General features: G+C 36.6%; 1 protein-coding gene across 1 annotated transcript in view; it reads left to right on the forward strand.

The window, feature by feature from the left end:
• Nucleotides 1-9,242, forward strand: part of LOC111509094 (lactase/phlorizin hydrolase) — a 39,809-nt gene extending 30,567 nt beyond the window's left edge. Inside the window, exons 14-18 of the mRNA XM_074177891.1 lie at nucleotides 4,249-4,343; nucleotides 4,398-4,697; nucleotides 5,037-5,171; nucleotides 8,930-9,036; nucleotides 9,095-9,242. Of these exons, the coding sequence (XP_074033992.1) occupies nucleotides 4,249-4,343; nucleotides 4,398-4,697; nucleotides 5,037-5,171; nucleotides 8,930-9,036; nucleotides 9,095-9,221 (764 nt within the window). The 3' untranslated portion in view covers nucleotides 9,222-9,242. The remainder of the gene's footprint in view (nucleotides 1-4,248; nucleotides 4,344-4,397; nucleotides 4,698-5,036; nucleotides 5,172-8,929; nucleotides 9,037-9,094) is intronic.
• The last annotated feature ends 16,011 nt before the right edge of the window (nucleotides 9,243-25,253 follow it).

The following is a 25,253-nucleotide window of genomic DNA, read 5'->3' on the forward strand; positions in this document are numbered from 1 at the left end:
CATGGGCATCCAGATCTTGAATACACCGCACTATTCACTGTCGCAGTTCTTCTTTGGTAGGCACTGGAGTATTATTGTACATCATTTCTTTTAAAATACCCCATAAAAAACTGGCGTGAGATCGGGTGAACTCGATTGATCTCGGTGGCCAGTCCCACGGCCCTAAACGCCTAAACCACAGTATTTTGTATACAGTAATTTCATAAAGGCTGATTTGTGGTTTGAATTTTCCTACGCGCAGACCCACGCGTCGATGTCTTAGGTCTGCGCAAACGACGAGTTTAAGACAGGCATGCAATCAAAGCGTTTAAACACTGCTCAACATAACAAATATTCATATAAACTGCTCAAAAAAATACAGTCGATGAAAACCATGTTGGGCACCTAAGAAAATTGTACAAATGATAATTTTGCATTTGTGTAATATTCAAGTAATCCAGATCATTTCGACAATGATGAACTATGTTTCAAGTAGATTTTAAAAATTCATGGGATCGGATGTGACAAAATATACTTTAATTTCAACAAGAAAAAAGACAAGATGAAGAACGAATTTTGTTATTCATGAACCATGGTACTGTGCAAGAGCTCTCTAGGAGGAATAACGAGTCCCTGTGTGTATACAACCGTGATAGCATGGTCTGCACTGATGAGGAACACTTCAAAACGGTTCGCAGTTGGTTCCTTGTTCGAATCAGGCGAAGTCCCACTATTTGTCCTAGAGAGCTCTTGCAAAGTTGTTTCTTCAAAGTGAGAATCTTTGCAATTATGTCTGAGGCGACTTGGATTCCGAAAGGTTAACAGTCGTAAGGTATTTTTGATAGTCAAATTTACATTATATAAGAAGTTGCTGACTAATAGGACATGTTTCATTTAGAATAACTGTTTTTAATCTACGCAGAAACTTTTCGGGGTTGATAAGACATCTAGACTTGTATAGATTCAAATATCAACATTTGTCAATATATGTCGAGTTATTAGCTAAAGAAGTAGTTGTTTTCTGTCGGAAAACATATATAATGGTATAGTCAAAATGCATTTGGACTTGTCAGTGATTTTATTATCAATTTTTACTTGGATAAAAGCTGGAAGCAGCAAAACAACCTATTATCTTACAGTGTAAATAATTCATAACTTCCGACTCCGAAAACTCTCACATACATTTACAGTTAGTACATACATACAGAAAAATTATTTTTGTATGATTGAACACTACATACTTAATTACTTTTTTACTTCTTCAAGTCCTGAATACTAACTACATAATTCAGAAAGAATAGGCTCTACAGATTCCTTAATCTTGAGTGATGAATTCGATTAGGAATATTTTTAATAATTGGTCCTTAATATAATCGAATCGGCAAACTCGTCCGCCATCTTGAATTCTCCAGTCAATAAATGAATATGCTATATTTGGCCCCAAAAATCACTACAAAGAAATTTCGCATGGATTCGTACCATGGTTCATGAATAACAAAACACGTTCTTTATCTTGTCTTTTTTCTTGTTGAAATGAAAATATATTTTGTCACATTCGAATATGAACATCTGCCGATTCCATGAATTTTTAAAATCTACTTGAAACTTAGTTCATCATTGCCCGAATGATCTGGGTTACTTCAATATTACACAAATGCAAAATTATCATTTGTACAATTTTCTCAGGTGCCCAACATGGTTTTCATAGACTGTTTTTTTTTGAGCAGTTTATATGAATAGTTGTTATGTTGAGCAGTGTATACACGCTTTGGTTGAGATTGTAGTAGGGAGAAATGTCATTAGTGTCAAATACGTCATCATTATAAAAAATGAAACTCCTGGACACCGACATCAAAGGGACCGACGCTGAGTGAAACTACTGTATACAGAAATACTGTGCCTAAACCAACGATCGTCAAACATTTGGTAAAGTTTCCTGGGAACTTCCCGAGTGGAATGAGCTGGAGCTCCGTCCAGTTGAAACCACGAATTCCTATTTTACTCTAAAGGCAAATTTTCGAGAAAATCTGTAACAGCTGTCCTTAATATTTGGAGATATGTCTGCATTTAATGAGTCTTCATAAATAAAAAAGGTAATTTTATTGTTTTTCAAAATACAGTAAACATTCAGGTAACCTTTTTTTCTTTTGTCTCACGAGGATTGTGATCAGCCCAAAAATGTTTATTCCTCATATTTAAAATGCCATCCCTCGTGAATTTGGATTCGTCACTCCAAATTATTGGTGACGAAAATTCCCGATCTTCCTTTATATGTATTGAAGGGGATTTACAAAAATGCACTCTACGTACTAAGTCTTCTACTTTGAAAACTGGAGTTGTGGTAAATTTATACGGATGCATTTCGTGATTTTTCAAAATTCATTGTACTGAAGCATGTGATACACCTAAATCTTTTTTCACACTGCGAATGGAAGCTTCTGGATATAAAAATATGCCAAAACGTTAACAGTATTGTCCTCATTTAAAGTAACAGGTTTTGGTAATGTTGAAGGTGCTTTTAACTTTGAGCCATAGTTGAGGAAACTATTTTGTAATCTTAAAAACTTCCTCTTGTTCATTGGTGCTGATTCAGGATACATTTAGTTAATTTTTCTGCAAGTTCTGGCAATGATTTGATCACACTGTCCGTGTATAATGAATAATTTCATGAGAACTTCGTTTGAATAATCAATATTTGCAATCATTTTTGAGGATGTTTTGAAACACCGTCGATAACTATTTGTAAATTACTAATAAAAGTAACCACATCGAGACCAATATGCATACCGGTCAGATATGTCAACAGAAACGGCTCTATGTCGAATAACAGAAAAATTAGAATATACTTACAAAAACAAGGAAGTATTTTTAGCCGCTTTCTTGGACATTGAGGGCGCATTTGATGATACGTGGTTAGAATCAATCATCCAGGCGTCGAGGAGAAGAGGGATCGACAAGACAACTGTAGGTGGATAGACTGCATGCTAAGGGGAAGACTGGTATATACAACCATTATGGGGGAAACAGTCGTGGCACGGGTAGCAAGAGGCTGTCCTCAGGGGGAGGTTCTATCCCCTCTGTTATGGAACCTTATAATGGACGAGCTACTATGTCTCTTGGACCATAATGGGTATAAAGCAACGGGCTATGCAGACGACTTAGTCATCTTAGTACGGGGTAAATACAATACTGTAGTGAAGGAATGCATGCAGCAGGCCCTGAACATTATAACAAGATGGACCGAAGAAGAAGAGCTTAACATAAGCCCATCCAAATCGACCATATTAGCGTCCACCAAAAGGACTAAAACGGAGGGTCTCGGACCTCTAAAACTTCGAGGTGAAGAAATACAAGAGTCGGGGGAGGTTAAATATCTGGGAGTAATCCTAGATTCCAAACTGACCTGGAACCAACACTTGGACAGGATAAAGAGGAAAGCGGAGGTAGCACTGATGCTCGCCAGATGCACCTATGGAAAAACATGAGAGCTAAAACCAGACATGGTATATTGGCTATACACGATGGTGGTTAAACCCATGATAACATACGCATCTCTGGTCTGGAGGCCAAAGATGAAGCAGGCGACCGCCATCAACAAACTAGGCAAAGTGCAAAGACTTTCATGTTTGGGATCGACGGGTGTTCATCCGTTGTGTACTATCGAATAGTACACAACGGATGAACACCCGGAAAAATAACACATCATATTTTACCATCCGTGAAAACCTACATTGTAATATATATATATATATATATATATATATATATATATATATATATATATATATATATATATATATATATATATATATATATATATATATATATATATATATATATATATATATATATATATATATATATATATATATATATATATATATATATATTTTTGAATGATGCAACTAATTTTCCTTTATTTTCGGTATTTTAATATTAATTCAAGTCACAAAAAGGATTTGAAGCTTTATAACTTCTATTTAATTATATGCGAGCGCTTTCGATAGCTGGTCGTACTATCATCATCTAGGCTCTACTCAACAGTTTGAGTACCTACGATTTTGTAAGTACTTATGGTATGGAAAAACAATAACTAACTCAGCCAATTCCACACAGAAAGCTGAAGTAAAATCATCAGGCTTCATTTAGAAGTTTATGAGTTTTCCGTTCCTCTATATCAATTATTGTTTGTACAAGGTTTTATCGTTTTCCTATAATCGATCCTGTTTTTTATCTTCTTGTAATGAGTTTGAAATAACAAATTTTCAGGAAAAGTTGGTATCACCTTTGACACGTCTGCTTTTGTACCAGCTTCTAATAGCTCTGAAGATAAAGTTGCTGCAGCGACGATGTACGATTTTGAGGTAAGTTCATCATGGTCCTTTTGTTTTTGTCTGTGATTGGATTTTCATCTTCAGTTAGGTATCTACGCCAATCCCATCTATCATGGCGATTACCCAGAAATCGTGAAAACGCGTGTAGAGATTCGAAGCAAGATGGAAGGAAGGCAAAAGTCCCGTCTTCCAGTGTTCACTGCTCAAGAGAAGGCCTACATTAAGGGAACCCACGATTTCTTCGGTGTCAACATTTACACGGGAGAACTAGTAGAACCCCTTCCAGAACCACCTTCTAATTATCCAGTTAGCAAATATGCAGATCAAAGCGTTAACAGTTTTCAACCTGACACTTGGGAAAAAACACTGCTGGGATATTTTAAGGTGAGTACATTTTAAATATTTTGAGATGGTACCTAAATCTACCTAACTACCTGCTTTTGATGAATGCTCATATTGCTCAATCTCATTTTCCAACCTTATGGAAGGATTCACTCGTTAACCCCCTTGCTAAGATTGCTTTTTCTTCTTCAGTCACATTTGTTTCAAAACTAAATTTTTTGTTTTCTTAAAATGAAATGATGGAATCGTTAAAAATGCAAATGCTCTACACAAAACAGTTGTTTTCAAGATCACCACCATGGATATTGAGATTAAAAATTCCTTACTTCAGCTACTTTATTTATATTAACTACGAAAATAACGCACTACTTTTATCCTTAGGTTGTACCTTGGACAGTCAGATATTTGTTGAGATGGATAAAAGAACGCTACGATGATCCAGAGATCATCATCGCAGAAAATGGTTACCCTGATGCTGGTGGACTGCAAGATGAAAAAAGGCTTTCATATATCAGGGTGAGAATTATACATTAACACAGAAGAGGACTATTAATAAGGGAAACAGTTATACAACATTATTGAATACTCTAAGGATAATCCCATTTCTGTATGAAATCAACATGTCCCATTGTGATTTTCCATAATAGTAGGCACTAAATTCTCAGAAAAATTATTGCATTAAAACGGAAACATTGTTGTCAGATTGTGATTATATTCATTTTATCATCTTCTATTTGAATCACAAACACGCAGCTAAGTGTTTTATTCTTAAAGAAACTCCATGCTGATGAAATGTTTCCAACAGCATCAATGTTCATTAAATAGATATAAAAAAATTTAATTATATTTTGCGACTAAAATTTATAAATGGCAACACAGAGATGTTTTGTGGGGATGAAAAAAGAACGGCAGATTAACTTCGCCTTGAGATAAAGAAAGATAAATTGGCCCATCAGCACGGTTAGATAGACATAAAAAAGAATAATACACTTTTTATAGATTTATTCCATTCCTCTAAAAGTATAACGTAGTCGACGCCACAATATTAGGTACCTAAATTTCTAGAAAAAGGATTAGCAGTAAATAAAAAATAAATTTTATATCAGATAAAAATCAAGGGATTTGTTTAAGGAGTGAAACAAGGGAATTATCATTATGGATCAGTTCAATTTTGTGCTTTGAACTGTGAGCAATATGGAAAGTGAAAGCAGTCAAAGCAAATGCAGACGTTCGAATTTATCTGAAGAAGAAAGAACTATTATATACAATGTGGGCTCCATGAACGGAAAGAAAATATCTTGCATAACGACGTAGTTGATCTGTGTAGTGATTTAACTGAAGTGTCAACGGAAAGTGTTCACAGAATTCTTGAAACATTTAAAGAAAATGAAGGTGAATGCAATAATGTATCTGAAGACATTATAAAACCAGAGGAAGAAAACAAATTCAGCTTGATGATCGCACCAAATATGCTATTCGTATGAAATTTAATTTGTTTTTTTTTTAATGAAATCTTAACTTCAAAAGAAGTCGCAGCCGATATAAGTTCCGATGAATAGATACCCAAAATATCACGACGTGTTTCATTGCGCACATTAAAGCAAATGAACAATAAATTCATGGAAAGAGGTAGGTTAAGTGCTCTTACAGAGAGGGAAAAAATTTTCTTGTGGAGAAGAAATTACTTGAAAAAATCCGAAAGTATTGTTGTGAATCATGCCCCAACGAAAATAACGCAGGCCGCCACTGGTAACCATAGACCAAACGTGACCTAGCTGAGAGCGCGCGAATGTACGATGTTCGCTGGCGCTCTGGATGTAGCGAGAGTAATGATACCGAATTTGATGGAATTTCGGCGAATATTCTGCCGTATTCGATTACGATATATAAATATAGCCAGGAGCATATCGAGAGCATATCGACACAGTCAAGTGGAAGCTTCAGTGCGGTTCACGAAGCGATCTAGTAAGGCGATAGACATTCGAATGATAGTTGAAGTTGTAGTTGAAGTGTGAATTGTATCAAAAGTGAAATAAAGTCAAGTTTCATTATTCAGTATAGTCAATTATTGGTCAACCCACGGAGAAAAACGTAACAGTATCGTGTTGGAGGTAGAAAGATAATTCAGTTAGATGAGACTTGGTTGAATCAAGGCCATACTGTCTCAAAGGTATGGCAAGATTTAGAAACAAAAAGTTGTCGACAAGCTTTTATTGAAGGTCTCTCAACAGGATGAAAAGCGTCTGGCAACAGACTGAGGCATTAAACAAATAGGCAGCGAATCGGGTTTTTTGGAAAACGGCGTGTTACTCTTCGAGTCCAAAAAACTACCAACTACCATGAAGAAATGGATGCGCAAAAGTTTGAAAGTTGATTTCCCAAGATTTTACCAAACCTTGAACCAATCAGAACCAATCAGATGTAAACTTTTGCTGAAACGACTTTCTTGATTTTTTTGTAAAATGCTACAAATAATCGCAAAAACCATGTGAATAATTTAAATGTGAAAATTGGAATTTTGGCCTGAAAATTTGAATTCATGCCTCATTTTGGATTATAAACATCATTTCTTATTTCACAAAACTTTGTGTGAAATAATAATGCTAATACCTACTTTTATTATAAAACATTTCCACGTTTTATTACTTCACTAACACCCTGTACATCCGATATCAATTTTTTATGTCAATATTATTTTCAAAAGATGCAATTGTTTTATAAAAATTACTTTTCTTCTTGAAATTAATAATGGGGGTTTCTCTCCTCTTAGCAACTTCATTCGTTGTTAGGTTAGGTTAGGTCCACAGTGAGTGGGTCTATTCGACCCTCCACTGTAACCCGCAAGGGTTTATTGTGGCTCACACCTATTCACGCTCGACCAAATAATCCCAGCTTCTTAACGAAGCCGATTAGTTGGTATGGTGGGTGGTCTTTCAGGTCAGATGGTAAGAGTACGGCTCTGCCGAAGTCTAAAAACCTGATTCGGTCCCCAGCGGGACAGGCACAAAGCATATGCATCAGTAATGAGGTAGTCAAACAGTCAAGGTGCAAGATTCCCACCCGCGACAATCTTCCCATGTGAGGGTTTTTGCACATCAGCTACACCTGACGATATCTTAGATTCAACCGTGCAGGGCTTTTTCGCCTTCGGTTTTGGTGAATCATCACTTGAGCGCAAACGTTTACTAACCTGCTCATGGGGGCTTTGTTCCTCCACAGACAGATTCTGCGAACGCCGCTCAAGAATTTGGTGCAAGGCGGCTGCATAAGGTACCCCGCTCTTGAGGAGACGACTCAGTCGTTTCCTGGCTGCACAACCAAACTTTTTTTCAGGTTTAGTTATTGGATCGGGAGTTGAAGAGTTGAGAAGCTCTCGCCTCTGATCTAAATTTACAGGAAGGTCAGTTGAAGTAGTAAGCTCGACATTCATCTTCTCTGTAGACTTGCTCCTGATATAAATTTACAGGGAGGTCAGTTGGAGTCATCCATCTCCTCTGTAGAATCAGCGTCAGAAAGAATTTTCAAGTTTACTCTGTCCATAAAAGTCCCACGAGTAGCTAGGGAAAGAAGGTCAATCACGGCAGAGCCCCGCATTACGGTGACAAGGCGATGCTTCGACGTGAGGGCGCCCGGTATCTCCAAGGTTCCGTTGAGACAGCAGATAGGCTCAGTATCATTCATCCTCTCGGCACGGATACACACACCTTAGGATTACGCCATCGTTGGGATGCCATTCAGTTAGGGAATAACAGAAACATAAGTAATTCTGTCATTCCCGTATCCAGCGGGGCTACGTGGAAGCAGGCATCCGATGGCCGGTTTGCTCAACACCCACATCCCAAGCCAATGCACTCGCCAAAAACAGCATGCATAGTGGTTCAGGCAGTGAAAGATGAACAAGGACAGCCAACTCGCCACTCCATTCGTGGACACACTGTACATTTTTTTATATAATCAAAATAATTCAATTTCTATTTGTGAATATAGGTTTTTAAATACTAGCAATACACTTGAAATACATTTTTCCCCATCTGTTCAGTATAATTTCCGTGTGCCACTGCAAGAGATAGATTAAGGCAATCATTTCTAAGAATTTAGTGCCTACAATTTTAATTTTTTTTTGAATTGGTTGTGACACAAAAGAAATACACGAAATAGAGAAGAATTATGAAACTCTTGGCAAAGTCTAACTCGAAACTATTCAACTCAACCAACAGGGTGCTCAATACTAAAAATAATTGAATAGAAATAAGATATTCAATTCTTTTTTCTAGGAATATCTGAGCCACATCAGGGATGCGATGATCGAAGATAAAGTGAAAGTTTTTGGATACACCGTGTGGAGTCTAATGGATAACTTTGAATGGACAAGTGGATATACGTGAGTACTATTTTTTATTTCAGTCTATTAATATGACAATGAAACATTTGTTTTCCAGTATAAAATTTGGATTATACCAAGTCGATTTCAACAATCCCAATAGGACCAGGACCCAGAAGCTTTCTGCTGAATTTTTCCAAAAAGTTTGTAAAACACGATGTTTGGTAGATGTGTGCGAAAATTAATAAAATGGTAATCAAAATGTATCTTGATTTTATATTTTTACTAATAATGGTAAATTCTGAGGTAATTCCAAATAAGAAACTACTCAGAGTAGAAATATAATTTGAATCAACTGTGGCTGACGGTATAGCTCAAGGCGACCACTTGTGTATGTTGTGGATAGGTGGCTAAATTTATGTTATGTGGTTTTATTTTTCTAAGATAACATGTATAACAAGGAATCTCGTCTGAAATATCTCCGGAACTACAAACTTGATTTCTGTTCTGCGAAAGCTATTGGGTGGACAGAAATGATGACTGTAACTTGTCATAAGTGCATTACATTTTTTTCGATATTCAAGATGGCACGGTGGTTTTGGAAAGTTTCTGAATAGTAGCAAATTTCGAATATAGTGTATTTGATAGGGCATTGAAATTGGAATAGTTTTGATAATGTGAAGTATTTCCAGAAAATATTTTTCGAAAAATCAAATCAGGTATCGACGAAAACAGTTTTCAAATTGATACAAAAATTTTTCAACACAATAATAACGAAATCGATGAATTTGTTTCTCTTACTAATTTGTGTATGAAACAAAATCGGTTCCAGGTAGAAAGTTGCTTTTATGAACAACAGGAAGGAACGGCCATGGGAAACCCCTTGTCCCCCTACCTGTCAGACCTGTTCATGAGCAGATTAGAAATGGAAACCAGAGAAAAGTCGAAGTATTTTCCCAGGATTTGGCTAAGGTATGTGGATGATATTTTCGCGATATTCCAAAAAAATCAAATATTGACGACTTTGTTTCCATTTTGAATAATAGATGTCCATCAATAAAATTCACATATGAGTTAGAAAATAAAGGACAACTACCATTTCTTGACGTTTTGGTAATGAGGAGCCAATATGGAGGGTTAGAATACGATATATTTAGAAAAGAAACAAGCACGTACAGTGACAGTTCACATCACTGTGGACAGCATAAACGTGCTGGGTTGAATTTTTTAGTGCATCGTCTTTTGACTTTCCCTCTAACACATGATAAGTTCAAAAAAGAAAGATGTACAATACAGGAAATAGCAGCCACTAAAGGTTTCTCAAGGGGTATTGTAGATGACATAATAAGGAGAAGAAGTTTAGGTTAAGGATGAACGAAATATCGACTTTCAGAAAGGACAAAAACCAAGATAAATACATCTCAGTTCCATACCACCAATATACGAGGAACTTTGGAAAGATTTTCAAGGAATTAGGTATGAAGGTGGTTTTCAAAACAAGTCATACACTACAGAGCCTTTTGGGAAGCCCAAAAGACAAGGTCGAGAATTCGGAAAAGTCTGGAATTTACGAAATTGAATGTAAGGACTGCGATGCAAAATATTATGGACAATGCAAAAATAAATTTGAATAGGCAATATTGTGAAATTAATGTTTATATAGCTGAAAATTGTTTTATATAAACATATATTGTAAAACAATAGATAAGGCGAAATTGTGAAATTAATTTAGGTTGGTATGCCTGGATGGTTTACCTGTATGAGTTACCTTCATAGCATAAATAGGATTAGCTCGCACTAGTCCTTAGTTTTAATCTTCCACTTTGAAGATGATCACTTGGTGATCGAAACACGTGTCGAGATGTTAAAAATAACGATTTGGTGTTGGGGGAAAAAACTCCAGTAATATTCATTACTACACCCAAACAGTGCATCATTAACACGAATTTATCAATATTTTCCAAGTGAAACTTTTATTGAATATATTGAAATTTAAATATTCAGAACTTATGACATATTGATTGTTTTTTCATGATATTCTATTAGGCATTCTATCACTACATAAAGCACCACTTTTCAAAAGCAAGGTCATGTTTCCTGTAGCATCCAGTGACTTACAGTTGTGAAGTTGTTGGAGTATAAATATTCACATAATTATTTTTCAATGTTTCACAACACGAATATAGGAACACTCTCAAATAAAAGCTAATGAATTTCGTTCTTCATCTGTTGACAGTTACTCCCCAAAGTTAAGTTTCAGCCATTTTGAACACGCAGTTTTTATGAAACGGGAAAAAATCGAGTATCGAACTGTCATTAAATATTTGTTTTTGGAAGGAAATACGCCTACGCAAATCAAAGATGAGTTGGATTATGTGTATGGAGACTCTACACCATCATTCACCACAATGAAATTTTAGACATCTGAATTTAAACGTGGCCGTGAGAGCTTGGGAGACGTCAAACGTTCGTGACTTTCAAAAACCGCAACTACCGAAGAAAACATCGCCAAAGTGCGAGACGACCAGACGACCGCCAAATGAAGGTGTGAGAGTTAGCAGAGGTTTTAAACATGTCAGAAAAACGTGTTTGTCATATATCAAATCAACATTTAGGCATGAGAAACTTGTCCGCGCGTTAGGTGCCGCGTTTGCTCAAGTTAGACCAAAAACGTGTTCGAATGAACATTTCCAACGCTCTCTTGGCGCAGTTTAGGCGCAATTAATATAAGTTTTCGCACCGAAAAATTACTGTAGATGAAACTTAGATACACCATTATACGCCCGAAACAAAAATACAGTTCAAACAGTGGACTGCAAAGGGGGAACCGGCTACAAAAAAGCAAACATTGTTTTTTTCGGGTGTTTTTTGGGATAGTCATGGAGTTATTTCAAACGAATATTTTCAAAAAGCAAAAAAACCATTACAGGAGCATTCATTCGCATCATTACTAAACAAACTAAAGGCAGAACTTACGGAAAAACGGCCACATTTGCATAAAAAGAAAATCTTGTTTCACCAAGACAACGCACTGTCTCACACCTCAGCAGTTGCCATGGCGAAAATACACGAATTACGGTTTGAACTGCTTGACCATCCGCCTCAAGCCATTTCTTTTTGTTTCCTCATCTGAAAATTGCGCTCAGAGAACAGAGATTTTCGTCAAATGGAGAGGCAATCACCTTCGTAAATAATTATTTTGCAGAGAAAAACGCTGAGTACTATTTGGACTATTTAGACGGGTTACAGAGATGGGAGCATCGATGGGAAAAGTGTGTAGAGGTGAAAGAAGGCTATATTGAAAAATGAAAAATAAATTCTGGAAAAATGGCTTATATCTTTGTTAGATCTGAAACTTTTCAGACCATCCTCGTAAATATAAACATATTCACTTAAGTTATATTCATTGAACACTTCGAGGATCGACCAAAAACCAAAAAGCATACACGATTCACAAAAAACAACAAAAACAATACATTTTTATGCATAGCTTACCAGTGGCAGGTGGCTAGAAATTCTCGGACAGACAACAAAACTGATAGATAATCGAGATCGCCACAACAGTAAAAGTAGCTGATCCCATTTATACCCCAATTCTTTACGCCACTGATGTGAGGTCAAATATCTCCACATTTCGGTGCCTATTTTATAACCCATGAATATGAAAAAAAAAATCGAAAATATCATTCCTATTCTTTGAAAAGTTGGTTTGCCACTAAATTCTGGACTGAATTGATAGTCGAATCTGTTCCCTCGTCCATTTGTTGTGCCAATACCTACATATCGCATATTGCGATTTTAATTCAAAATGAAATTCAACCTAAAGTGAGGATGTAAAAAGTCCTCCTTCCCCTCCTAACTTTTGAACGAAACAAGTTATCGAGGTCGGGTAAAATTCAGGTAAAAAGGTACTACTTTTACTACGTTTTGGCATAAAAATGATTGTCGTCACGTGGCCTAGTGTCAAGAGGGCACCATCAACTTTTTTATAATGTAAAGGGGGGTCACAAGGCTCCTAGTTTTGGCCCTCCGAGTTTCTATCCAACACCGCTGTGTTTGTGAAAATCGGCCAAGCCCTTTGAAATTGACAAGCGTTTGAAATTTGCTCAAAATTTCTAACAAATAAATTATTTTAATTATTATATGCAGAGAATTTTAACTCCGTTATTAATTCTGGTCGAAAAGCCAATTTTTTTGTGGTAAAACAGGTGCTCATATTATTGGTATTTTAAATTGTGGTTTTATGTTTCAGTTTTTCAGATATATGATGGAATCGGCCGATACTTGATGAAAATCCATAACTAACGTATTCCAAAAACACTTTATTGTGAGATTTTCACTAAATTGTTTTACAAAAACGCAACACGTGTTTCGCCATACAATGGCTTCATCTGGCGTCATATGGCTTCATCTGGCGTCTTCATCTGGCGCCAGATGAAGCCATTGTATGGCGAAACACGTGTTGCGTTTTTGTAAAACAATTTAGTGAAAATCTCACAATAAAGTGTTTTTGGAATACGTTCAGTTTTTCATACCTCAGTTGTTTTGCTGGAGACTCCAAATAGCATTTCATTTCAATGTCAGTCTAATATTAACGTTAATCATATCGAAGCCATTTTAATTTACGCTGAAGCCAGGCTTAATTATCATGAAACAGAAATAATATTTAATAAGCGCTTCCCAAATAATCCAGTATTTCGTACCTACTCAAGGTAATTCGTCAGCAAATTTCAAAGGACTGGTTACGTAACGGGGTGAAAAGGATCTGGAAGGAAATCTATTTCAGAAGAACATCAAATCGACGTTCTGGCAGCTGTTAATAATTCGCAACAAACAACGAAAACGGTAGCCACGGATTATGACGTATCTAGGAACACTGAAAAAATATCTTAAAAAACACCCATATAAATTGAAAATTATACATCAATTAACAGAAAACGACCCCAATAAAAGACTGCAGTTTAGTGAGGTCATGTCTGACCGCATAACCCAAAATCCCGGTGACATCAACCATATTTGTTTTAGTGTTGAAAGTACGTTTTTTCCAAATGGAACGATAAATAGATAGAATATAGTTAGATGTAAATCCGCACGTGTTTCGAGAGGGTCTCAAACTCCAGAGAAGATCAACGTATGGGCTGGTATTTTGGGTGACTATATCATAGGTCCAATATTTATGGCAGAAAATGTAACTGCTTCAAAATCGGAGTCATCACAGTATTCAAGAAGTAGTTGGGGCAAACACAAATGATTCTACCATAGATGTTACCTTTCAACAAGATGGTGCACCCCCTCACTACTACAGACCTGTACGAGAATGGCTTAACGACAATTTTCCGGGACGGTGGATAGACCGACGTGGCCCCATTGAATGGCCAGCTAGGTCACCTAATATGACACCTATGGACTTTTTTCTGTGGAGGTACATAAAATATGAGGTGTACGTCACGCAGCTACACCACACCAGGAACTTACGGACCGAATAACAGATGTGTATTACACTATTATCCCGGGAACATTTGATAACGTTCGGAATGAATTCCAAAACCGATTTTTTTTCGTCAAGAAGTGAACGGTGAACATTCCGAGCACTTGTTAAAATAGGTAAAATTGTTACTTAAAATTCTGTTGCAATTAAAAGTTATTTAGGTTTTCAATTTATTTGTAACATCAAATCATCTAAAAGAACAATTCGTTCAGGCCAGTCTCAACACCCTACACAGTAGGTTAATGGACTGACACCTATCAGAAAACAACTACTCTCCTGGCTAATACCACGATGGGCGTTGGTTTATATCCGACAGGTGTCAGTGCAGGATTTTTCACTGAAGTTATTCCTGCATATGCTGTAACATATTTGTAACATATTATTTGAACCACATTTCAAACACTCGTCAGTTTGAAACGGCTTGGCCGATTTTCACAAACACAGCGGTGTTGGATAGAGACTAGGAAGACCTTCAAAACCAGGAGCTACGTGACCCCCCTTTGCATTTAAAAAAACGTTGATGGTACCCTTTTGACACTAGGTCACGTGACCACAATCATGTTTATGCCAAAAAGTAGTAAAAGTAATACCATTTTACTGAATTTTACCCGACCTCCATAGCTTGTTCCGTCTGAAAGTTAAGGGGGACTTTTTACGTCCTCACTGTAAATGAAGCTTCTGACTTTTGACGATGCTTTATTCCAATGAGTTTCCTTTCCTTCGATTCAGTAGATTTAAATTTTGTCATATTCCTACTCACAGTAGATTGTTGCGCATTTTGGTCTTGATGTTTTTCATTAAAAATGCTGACTGTGTTATCACCAATCTTGCAAAGCTAACATGTTTTCAAACGGTTTTATTTAGCTTGTCCTGTTTGTTTGTTTGTTCATTTATTTGTTTGGGTCAAATTTAGTAATTGAAGTTTGACCCCCTGCCTGTTGACAGATTAATCTGAAATTGGGTACACACATTAAGTTTTGATGACAATACAGTTAAATAAACTCTGTACCATTGTAAATTCAAGATGGCCGCAGCTACAAAATGAAGGATTACATGTTGTTTCACAACTACCTCAATATAGGAATCAAATGGCAAGGTTTGACCAGTAAAATAGTAGTACACATTAAAAAAGATGCAAGTTCAAGTTGTCCGCAGCTACAAAATGGCGGATTACATATTACCTAGTGATACTGAATCATCAATGAACTGAATAGAATGATAAGAATCGAGTAACAACATTAGAAACCAAAAACTTGGAAGTAATTTTATGTCAAACGGTTTTATTGAAAAAAAACATAATAAAGATGTAGATAAATTACAAAAACTAAAAAATGATTCGTAATTCTCAGTAATCTACGGTAATGAATCGTTGGGCGTAGTATTTACATATTTACTCAGGTTTCGCTACGCCCTATTCAGAGCCGTCTTCAACCTATTGGAGGCCTTGGGCATAAAAGGATAATGGGGCCCCTATGACTTTGACAGAACACTATTTTGTTAGAATAGACAATAAAGTAGGTAAACAAGGATAAATATTTATTTTCATCAACAATCACATGAATCGAATAGATAAATGTAATATAGTCCACAAAAGTAACTTTCTTAGCATTTACAGGTTAGTGCTTAAAAACTATGTTATTTGAAGAGGAACCCTTCTAGATTTCCGATGGGCAAAATCGTTAATCACTTCATCAAAATATATGCTTTTCAGCACATCAGATTCTATCGACATCAGCGAAAAACTGGTTAATCTCTCTTGAAGCATTGTACTTCTTAATTCATTTTTAATTCTTGTTAATTTGGAGAAGCGTTCCCCACTGCAGTTAGTTACCATAATGCTGTTTCAAATGAACGCTGAGGGTATCAATTATGGGAAGAAAGGTTTCTATTTTAAATTTCTCTCTTCCATTCAGTTCGACTAACGGTCCAGAACCATCAATAAAACTATGGCGAGAACTTCTGCGTTTTGTTCTTTGAGATCCTTGTCCTTGAGGTCAGATTCCGGGATTCTTTCTTCGGCAGACGATTCGAAGTAATCAAATTTATCCCTGAGGTTAATAATAAAATCGTCAAGTGAAGTAAACATATTAGCTGCAACAACGTCTAGTTTTATTGTTTCTTTGTGAAGATAATTACTTATTTTGTCTATTCTTTCCAATATACAGTTCCAAATTTCCGTTAGTATAATATATTCGAGTTTTTCCATTTTTCTGGACAGACTAAGGGCTTCGTCTCTAGTTTCTCGTGCCTGTTATGTATATTCTGCGATGGATATCAAAGCTTCTATAACTTGTTCATATCCTTCATGCAAGGCGCTCACGGCATCTGCTCGGGCTGACCATCTGGTTTGTGAAAGACTTTCAACAACTTTTTTTAACCTAAATGTTCTGTCAATATATTCTATCGACGAGTAGAGCCCGAAAAAAAGTTGTACACTTTCTGAACCATCTCAAAAAACTTTGTCGCCTCCGATACACACCCAGCAGCATGGACACCTACTAATTCAAACTTGGAGCTTCATAATTCGCTTCGTTCGCTCAATTTAAATGGAGCGAGTCACACTGATTTTCTTCAAAATGTGTATGTGATTAGTATACCGTTATATACACACATCGGAAAAGTCTAGGGATATTTTTAAAAAAGGCAATAATTTTTTTTTAGATCGCTTTAGGGAAAAAAAAGTTGACGGGTGATTATTAAACGAATGTAACTCACAACAAAATTTATTAAATGGTCAAAAATACTGAGTGCGCATATAAGCAAAACTAAAAAAAAAATATGGTTCTTCTTTGGCACCCCGAAAAAAAATCATAATACAAAAAAAATTGAATCAGTACAAAGTATGGCCTCCACGCTGGTTTATTACGGTCCTACATCTATCGTGCATCGACAAAATGAGATTGTCGATGTCTTGTTGAGGTACATTTGCCCATTCAGCGATTAAAAGCTCTCTCAATTGAAACGTTGTGTGAATGTTCACCATATGCGGAGTAATTCTTCGTTGAAGCATATCCCACACATGCTCGATGGGATTCAGGTTCGGTGATTGTGCTGGCCATGGCAATACATCAACTCCTTCGTTGGTGAGCCAGTCAGTCACTAGACGCGCGGCATGTGGACGAGCATTATCGTGCAGTAGGTGGAAGTTTTCACCAACAGCACCAGCAAACGGACGGACGATAGGTAGATGAATGGTGTCGAGGTACTGTCGAGCTGTGAGGGAGCGATTTGGAAAAACGAGATCGGTTCTGCCGCCGATCATGATTCCGCCCCATAGAATTACTGTACCACCTCTGTATGTGTGGACTTCCTGGACGTGTCCCAAACGTTCATTATTTCCAGGTCGTCTCCACAGTCTTACTCGACGAGAATCTGGATGAAATCCATATCTGGATTCGTCTGTAAACAAAACTGTAGCCCAATCATTTGCATCCCAGTTTTGATGTTCTTGACACCACTCTAATCTTCCACCGCGATTGCCTCTCGACAAAGGTGGACATCTAAGTGGCCTTCTGTTGTGGAGATCTGCTTCATGCAGTCGATTTCTGACAGTATCACGACCAATGGTTACCTGGTGCATCTGCTGCAACACGTTAACCAACTCAGGTGCTGTGATTGTCGGTTGTCTTCTTGCGGTTAAGACCAAAAATCGGTCTTGAACTGCAGTTGTAGCGCGTCCTCGCCCTGGATGTTGTTCGGCTGGACTTCCAGTTTCACGGAAACGCCGCCACAATCGACTGATAATACTTTGGGAGCCCCCAAACGAAGAGCTACATCATTTTGTCGCATGCCACCTTGAAGAAGCCCTACAGCTAAATTCATCCCAGCCAATGGTAAGTGATGGCGTTCCATGTTAAAGCACAATATTTCCAGTTCAATTGCTGAGCAAGAACTGCATAGAATGTACAAACTCGCCACTTTCAGATTATTCATTTTAGCCGAAAACCTACAGTTTGTAAAAAACTAGTTACCATTTTTGCAGGCTTTGTTCAACCCATAGAAATCTACAGGGTGGTCGAGTGTACCAATTTAATTGAAATTAAACGACCTCATGCATTTATTTTTATGATATTTAGTATGTTATAAAAATATCCCTAGACTTTTCCGATGTGTGTATTTGAATTTATCTAAGCATGCTGAAGTCGGAAAGCCTAATTTTTGGACGAGAGTAGAATAACTTCGCGCATGTAAAAGTTAGTAAGATGGTATTGTAGTCAGTGATTTAGGTTCGATTTCTTCGAATTAAATAAGTTTTTTGATAATAAATATTGGTTATCGTTTGGTTATCTGACAGGAACTAGGGATTTTGTATTTGATCTGAGGGGAGCCCCTATCGATCGCAGGGCCCTTGCTCAAAGTGCCCACTGGGAAAGAAGGGTCTGGCCCTATTATTTTTATATCTGATCCATACCGTAGATTGCTGAGGGGAGTGAGGATAACGGTTACCTAGGACCTTCCGAATCATTTTCAAGTTTTTAGTACATTATCTATACCATTATTATCTTTTTTTCCAATAAAACCATGTAACATATACATTTTTTTACTTATTTTATTTATGATAGGTGGTAATAATTAAAAGCGACAACGACATACAGAAAGCGGTTTCACTGTCATTTTCAACGCAAAGGCTTGTTTTTCTTTTTTTCAATTGTTTTACGGCCAACTCGAGTTTTTGGTCCATCATCGTAAGATACTTATAACGTTGATTAGGATATTTGTACTCTTTCACAACATAGCTGTGTAATAAATTTCAATATAGGTTTTTTAATAGAATCGTTGAAGTTGAATGAACTTTTCGTAAAGTTAAACGTACTCTCCACCTAATACAGATATTGATAATGGCACTATGTAATTACCTCAATGCGATTGTAATGTATTTAGATATAAACTACATATTCAACAATAGATATTTTATGAAGTTTTTTTGCACAGGGTCACGAATAAATGAACTTTGTATCACATGTGACTAAATTTCAATAACTCTATTTGCAATTTGTAGAAAAACACTCATTCGATATGGTGCTATTTCGTAGAATATACGTCTGGGATGAAGTATGGTCAAAACAAAAGAGTTCAGGGGGATGGCGGTAAATCTTATGCGGCATAACTGCTGGGAATTTACAAAAAATTGTCGAAAAATTAAAATCATTTTTTGTTTCCAAAATTCTGCAGATGAGCTGAAGATTCTATTTAGATTTTTTTCTCCAACTTTTGTCGATATTTCTGGAATATTTGGAAAAAATCAAATTTGACAAAGGCGAATCACATGACTACTATGTTTTTGGTTATTTTCCGTCCCAATTGAAGCAAAAACTAATGCTAAAGTCAAGTTTCGGATAACTCCATTAATAAAAATAATTCTCATATGATGCGGACTTTATTGGTCACACTTTTGTTTGAAGGTGATTGACAATGTTTCATGATGAATTTCATTGGTTCGGACTTCCATTGTTTGATATTATATAAAATGATTTGAAATCCCTGAGAGAACTAAAAAAATAAGAATAAAAATGAATAGTTAGAAATAACAATTATATTGAGCAAAAAAAAGAAATGAAATAATAGTGAAAAAGAATACCTACTAGTGAAAAAGAATACAAGTAAAAAAAAATAGACCAATTGTACAAAAAATAAACAGTTAAGAGATTCCAAGCCAAGTTACTTCACGACGTTTCGATTGTTAGTATCCACAATCTTCTTCGGGTGATAACTGGACTGATTCCTCCGAGAGATGACTATTTATGGGTCATTCGAGTAATTTCATTATATCCCCGCTTTCCGTTTTCCGCTTCACCGGTTCAGTGGAAGATGACCGTTTGGCGGGAGTTGGCCATTTTTCGCTTGATGATGGGTTTCCATATGTTGCATATCTCTACGCTATCTTGGCTAGCTTCTTTTTCAGTTCTTTCGGGGATTTCAAATCATTTTATATATCAAACAATTGAAGTCCGAACTAATGAAATTGGTCACATTATTTGTAGGTAGTTCCACTCGCTTGCTTCCAAGCAGTGATTTTTAATTTATATGAAGTACTTGTCTTGGTTTTTTGCAATATCAATTATGCTATCGGAGCACATTCATACATCACACGAAACGGAAGTCACAGTGTGATATAGATATAAACCAGGGTGCTCCAAGAAGTACCCGGCCCGATGGTAGTTGTTTGAGAAATATCACTATATTAGAAAGTACACAATCAATAAAGCATATGCTTCAAGTTTGAAGACGCTACGTTGTTTAATATTTGTTTTGCAGCCATCAATAGCGAACGTTTTCGGTCAATTTGTGGAAATGGATAAAATTGGTAATCGTTTTGTGATACAATATTTTCAGTTGAAAGGTCTCAGCCCAACCAATATAAAAGCTGAACTAGATTCTACTCTGGGTGAGTCTGCTACTTCATTTACTGAAGTTAAATATTGGGTAGCTGAGTTTGAACGAGGCTGTACGAGCTGCCAAGACGAGCATCGCAGTGGTCGACCAAATGAGGTGACGACTCCAGAAACGGTGAAGAAAATCCACAAAGTGGTTCTGAATGATCGTCTGGAGTGCGCGAGCTAGCAAACTCAATAGGGATTTCAAAAAGTGCGGAACATTGTATATTATACAAAAATTGGGACATGAGATAGCTGTGTGCAAAATTGGTACACTATCGTGAAGATATTTCATTTGAGTTTTTAGCGAAGTGTCACTGCAACAAATCATAATTCGTCGTTTCATAACCATGGATGAAACATGGGTCCTTCACTTGACACCCCAGTCAATAGAACAATCAAAACTGTGGACTCAAAAGGGATAACCGGCTCCAGAGAAGGCGAAAACCGTTTCATCTGCAGGCAAGGTCATGACATCTTGTGCGTTTTTCAATGCTTGTTTCAAGTTGCGATAATGCAAAATATATTTGTCTTCATTATACAGGGTACCCATTAATTTTTTTTGTTTGGAATTTGGTGGTGCTTGATGGTCTGGACAAAACGGAAAATCTTCATGTGAATCATGTAATCTCTCAGGTTATTCCAAATCAACTTCCAATATGTAGCCTTCTGAAGCATTGTCAGGAATTTCAGTTACATCTTTATCAAAATTTTCCACCTACTGAAAACCGTCATAAGGTAAAAATTCTGACATTGCCCATCCATATAAATTATTAACGTCTAAATAAGAAAGATATTTGAATGTTTTTCGGGATTGTATAAAAATCTGTTTAAAATCTGTTTTTTCGTTAACCAGCTGTCGCACCCCTACGAACGACAATCCTCAGAAGTCAAAACTTGTGCGAGCTAATGATTAACGAGGTCTTACCTTTTAACGTGTGATTCCTATGCTTCCCTTTATTTATTATTTGCTTCAGAATATATATTTGAACAAACCGGCTAAGAAAAAATTGTTGTTTCATCAAGGCAATGCACGAGCTCACAAATCCATCATCGAAATGACCATAAAAAACGAATTAAAGATTTCTACCTCATGCACCCCATGCGCCAGATTGAGCCCCTCGGATTATTTTCTGTTCCTAAACTTGAAAAAATGACTATTATTGAAGTGTTTTCCCAACACCAAACCGTTATTTTAACACCTCGACACGTGTTTCGATCACCAAGTGATCATTTTCAAGAGAAAGATCTTCCTCCTTCTGGCAAAGGCGTCACCCACTATTCCCACACAAGAATCCACAATGCCAGAAGTTACTTTTCGACAGCGTCTAGTCAGGCGAATTTTGAAACAGCTCTACATATATCAACAAGGCGTCTGGTCCTGATGAAGTACCCGTCATCGTTCTCAAAAAGTTCCCAAATAAACTCGCACCAGAATTCTGCAGACTTTTCAACCTGTCTTACAAGAAAGGGGTTGTTCCTTCTTGTTGGAAGATTGCTCTCGTTCAGCCTATTCCTAAAAAGGGCAAAAAAAATAACTATAGACCAGTCGCTTTGCTATCAGTGATATCAAAAATCATGGAGAAAGTCGTCAACCACCATATCCTCAAATATTTGGAAGTGTTCAACATCTTGAGCGATCATTCATATGGGTTTCGGAAACAAAGATCAACAGGCGACCTTCTATAGTATGACACCCATATTTGGAATAACGCAATTGAGAAACATGTAGAATCGTTGTGCTTGATATTTCTAAGGCCTTTGTCCGTGTGCGGGATGAGGGTTTGATGGCCAAACTTCAATGCTATGGCTTGTCGGATCATTTTTGTGTATGGCTCTTCAGCTTCCTAAAAGAACGTTCCCTGTAAGTGGCCGTCGATAGATATCTTTCAAATATTTTCATCAAAAGCGCAGGTGTTCCCCAGGGATACCTATTGTCTCCAACCCTCTTTTTATTGTATATCAACGACATATTGGAAAAACCAAGAATCCAATATATTGCTTTGCTGTCTACAGCACACTTGTCTCATCATTTCATTTGGATTCCAGGACATCGGCTACGGAGGCACATCTTCATCGGCAGCAAGAGGTTGCATATCTTAATGAGGATCTAGAAGTGATTTCGAATTGGGGTGAAAGTAATCAGGTTCAATTGAATGCTACAAAAACCCAGGGTATCGGTTTTCTCTAAGAAGATAAATGTTTTCGAACCGGATCTGATAATGTCAGGTCAGACAATTCCGCTTTCTGTTTCGATAAGTCTGATGGGGTTGAAATGAATACCAATTTGCATTGGCATAATCATGTTGCTGAAATTGCACTAAACACTGTTCCGAACCAAAAAACTGTACACACCTCGGCAACTTCTGATGATTTATAAAGCTCAGAGAATTCGGAGAATTGTTTCTAGAATTCGTCGTTTCATAACCATGGATGAAACATGGGTCCATCACTTAACTACCCCAGTCAAGAGAACAATCAAAACAGTAGACTCAAAAGGGAGAACCTGCACCAAAGAAGGCGAAGACCGTTTTATCTGCAGGCAAGTTCATGACACCTCAAGAAAGGTGAAACTATCAACGACGAGTATCATAAAAGCTTATTGCAACATTTGATTGAAGAAATCAAGCAAAAATGGCCGCATTTAGCTAAGAAAAAAAATGTTGATTCATCAAGACAATCCACCAGCTCACAAATCCAGCATCACAATCGCCATAATTATCAAATTAAAGCTTGAAATGCTACCTCATGCACCCCATTCGCCAGATTGAGCCCATTGGGATTATCTTCTTTTCATAAACTTGAAAAAATTACTCAGAGGTCAAAGATTTTCCAACGATGAAGAAGTGATGTCGACAGTTATGGGCTATTTTGAGGAGCAAGACGGTTCTTATTATAAAAACGGTATCGAACTTTTTGAACGTAACTGGGAAAAGTGTATAGAGTTGTGTTTTCTCTGCTGGGCCGGGTACTTCTGGAACCACCCCCGTACAACAATTAAATGGTAATGAAAGCAAAAGTTTAAATAACTGTCACCAGACTAGAAGCAAATAGTGAACTGAAATTAAATAAACATGTTGAATGCTGGTTTCTACCATTGTTTCTATGAGTAAAACAAGTCTTTTGTTATGTTACATATTTCTATTCATTCAGTAATATTGGGATAACCTCATTAGAGTTACAATCGCACATAATGAAATGTTAGAAATAAGTTGGCAGAGCTATATGCAGACGGTCTAGATATGTCGTCATCTCAATCTTTGACACGTGCCTATTAAATTATCAACTTTCATGGACACTGGACGTTCTACTTGAACCAAAAATATCTGCACATCAAATTTTCAGTTCGTTCAATGATAAATTAAATCATTATATATTTTAAATGATAAAAATGATACAAAACCTGCTTGGTGAAATCAATTTACATTCAGGTTTTATTAATGAATCACCCTTCTTAAAATCAAGAATTAGAAATTCAAATTATATTTTTTACCATGTGAATCTCAACATCACGAATCCATCAACATTATACAGTGTGTAAAAGCCAAATGGAATAAATCCATTATTTCGGTTACGGTACATATTTTAACAAAATCCCGAAACACGTCAAATTTAAATTATAATTTGACATACTTCAACGGAAAAATGCTACCCCTTCCTTCAACCCCCTACCATGTGGTTACCGAAATTCGATAAAATACACTCTAAACTTATTACAATATACTTTAAACTTTTTTCTTTAGAAGGTGTCCTTTGACAAACTGTAATTAATTTCCGTAGCAACGTTAGTCTGAAACGCCTTTTGTATTTTACCATATTACTTGTCATTATTTTAATTTAAGTTTAAATTCATTAACTTCAAGTCTGACAAATGGTTAGATTAACGAAAATGCATAAAATAACAGTTTTACAAATGATTGGTTATGAAGATAAAACCCGTACACAACAGGAAGTAGCTCGCCTATTTCATGAAAAATTTACTAATTTACCGCCCATATCTCAAGGAATAATAAGCAAAATAGAGAAGCAGTTTCGCGAGCTTGGACATGTAGGGCAGATAAAAAAAGCAGCTGCCAATGCAATAAGTGATAAACCCAAATCAGATGTGATGCTTGAGTTTGAGTGGAGTAGACAGGCATCAACTACATTCAGTGTTAGCCATACATTGATAGTAAACATATTGAAAGAAAATAAAATGCATCCCTATAAAATGATACATACTCAGGAGGAAGACGATTTTGATAGAAGAACTTATTTTTGTGAGCAAATGACGGACATTTTGGATAACATAATCATCCAATTAGAAGACGTTATGTTTTCTGATGAGTGTACTTTGTCTCTTAACGGTCATGCTAATCGGCAAAATTGCCGCTACTGGTCAACGGAAAATCCTCCTGGATGAGAGAAGAACACAC

The sequence above is a fragment of the Leptinotarsa decemlineata genome, unplaced genomic scaffold, assembly GCF_025532065.1.
Source record: "Leptinotarsa decemlineata unplaced genomic scaffold, Ldec_3_MD MMD2_tig00003335_RagTag_RagTag, whole genome shotgun sequence".
Lineage (NCBI taxonomy): Eukaryota > Metazoa > Arthropoda > Insecta > Coleoptera > Chrysomelidae > Leptinotarsa > Leptinotarsa decemlineata.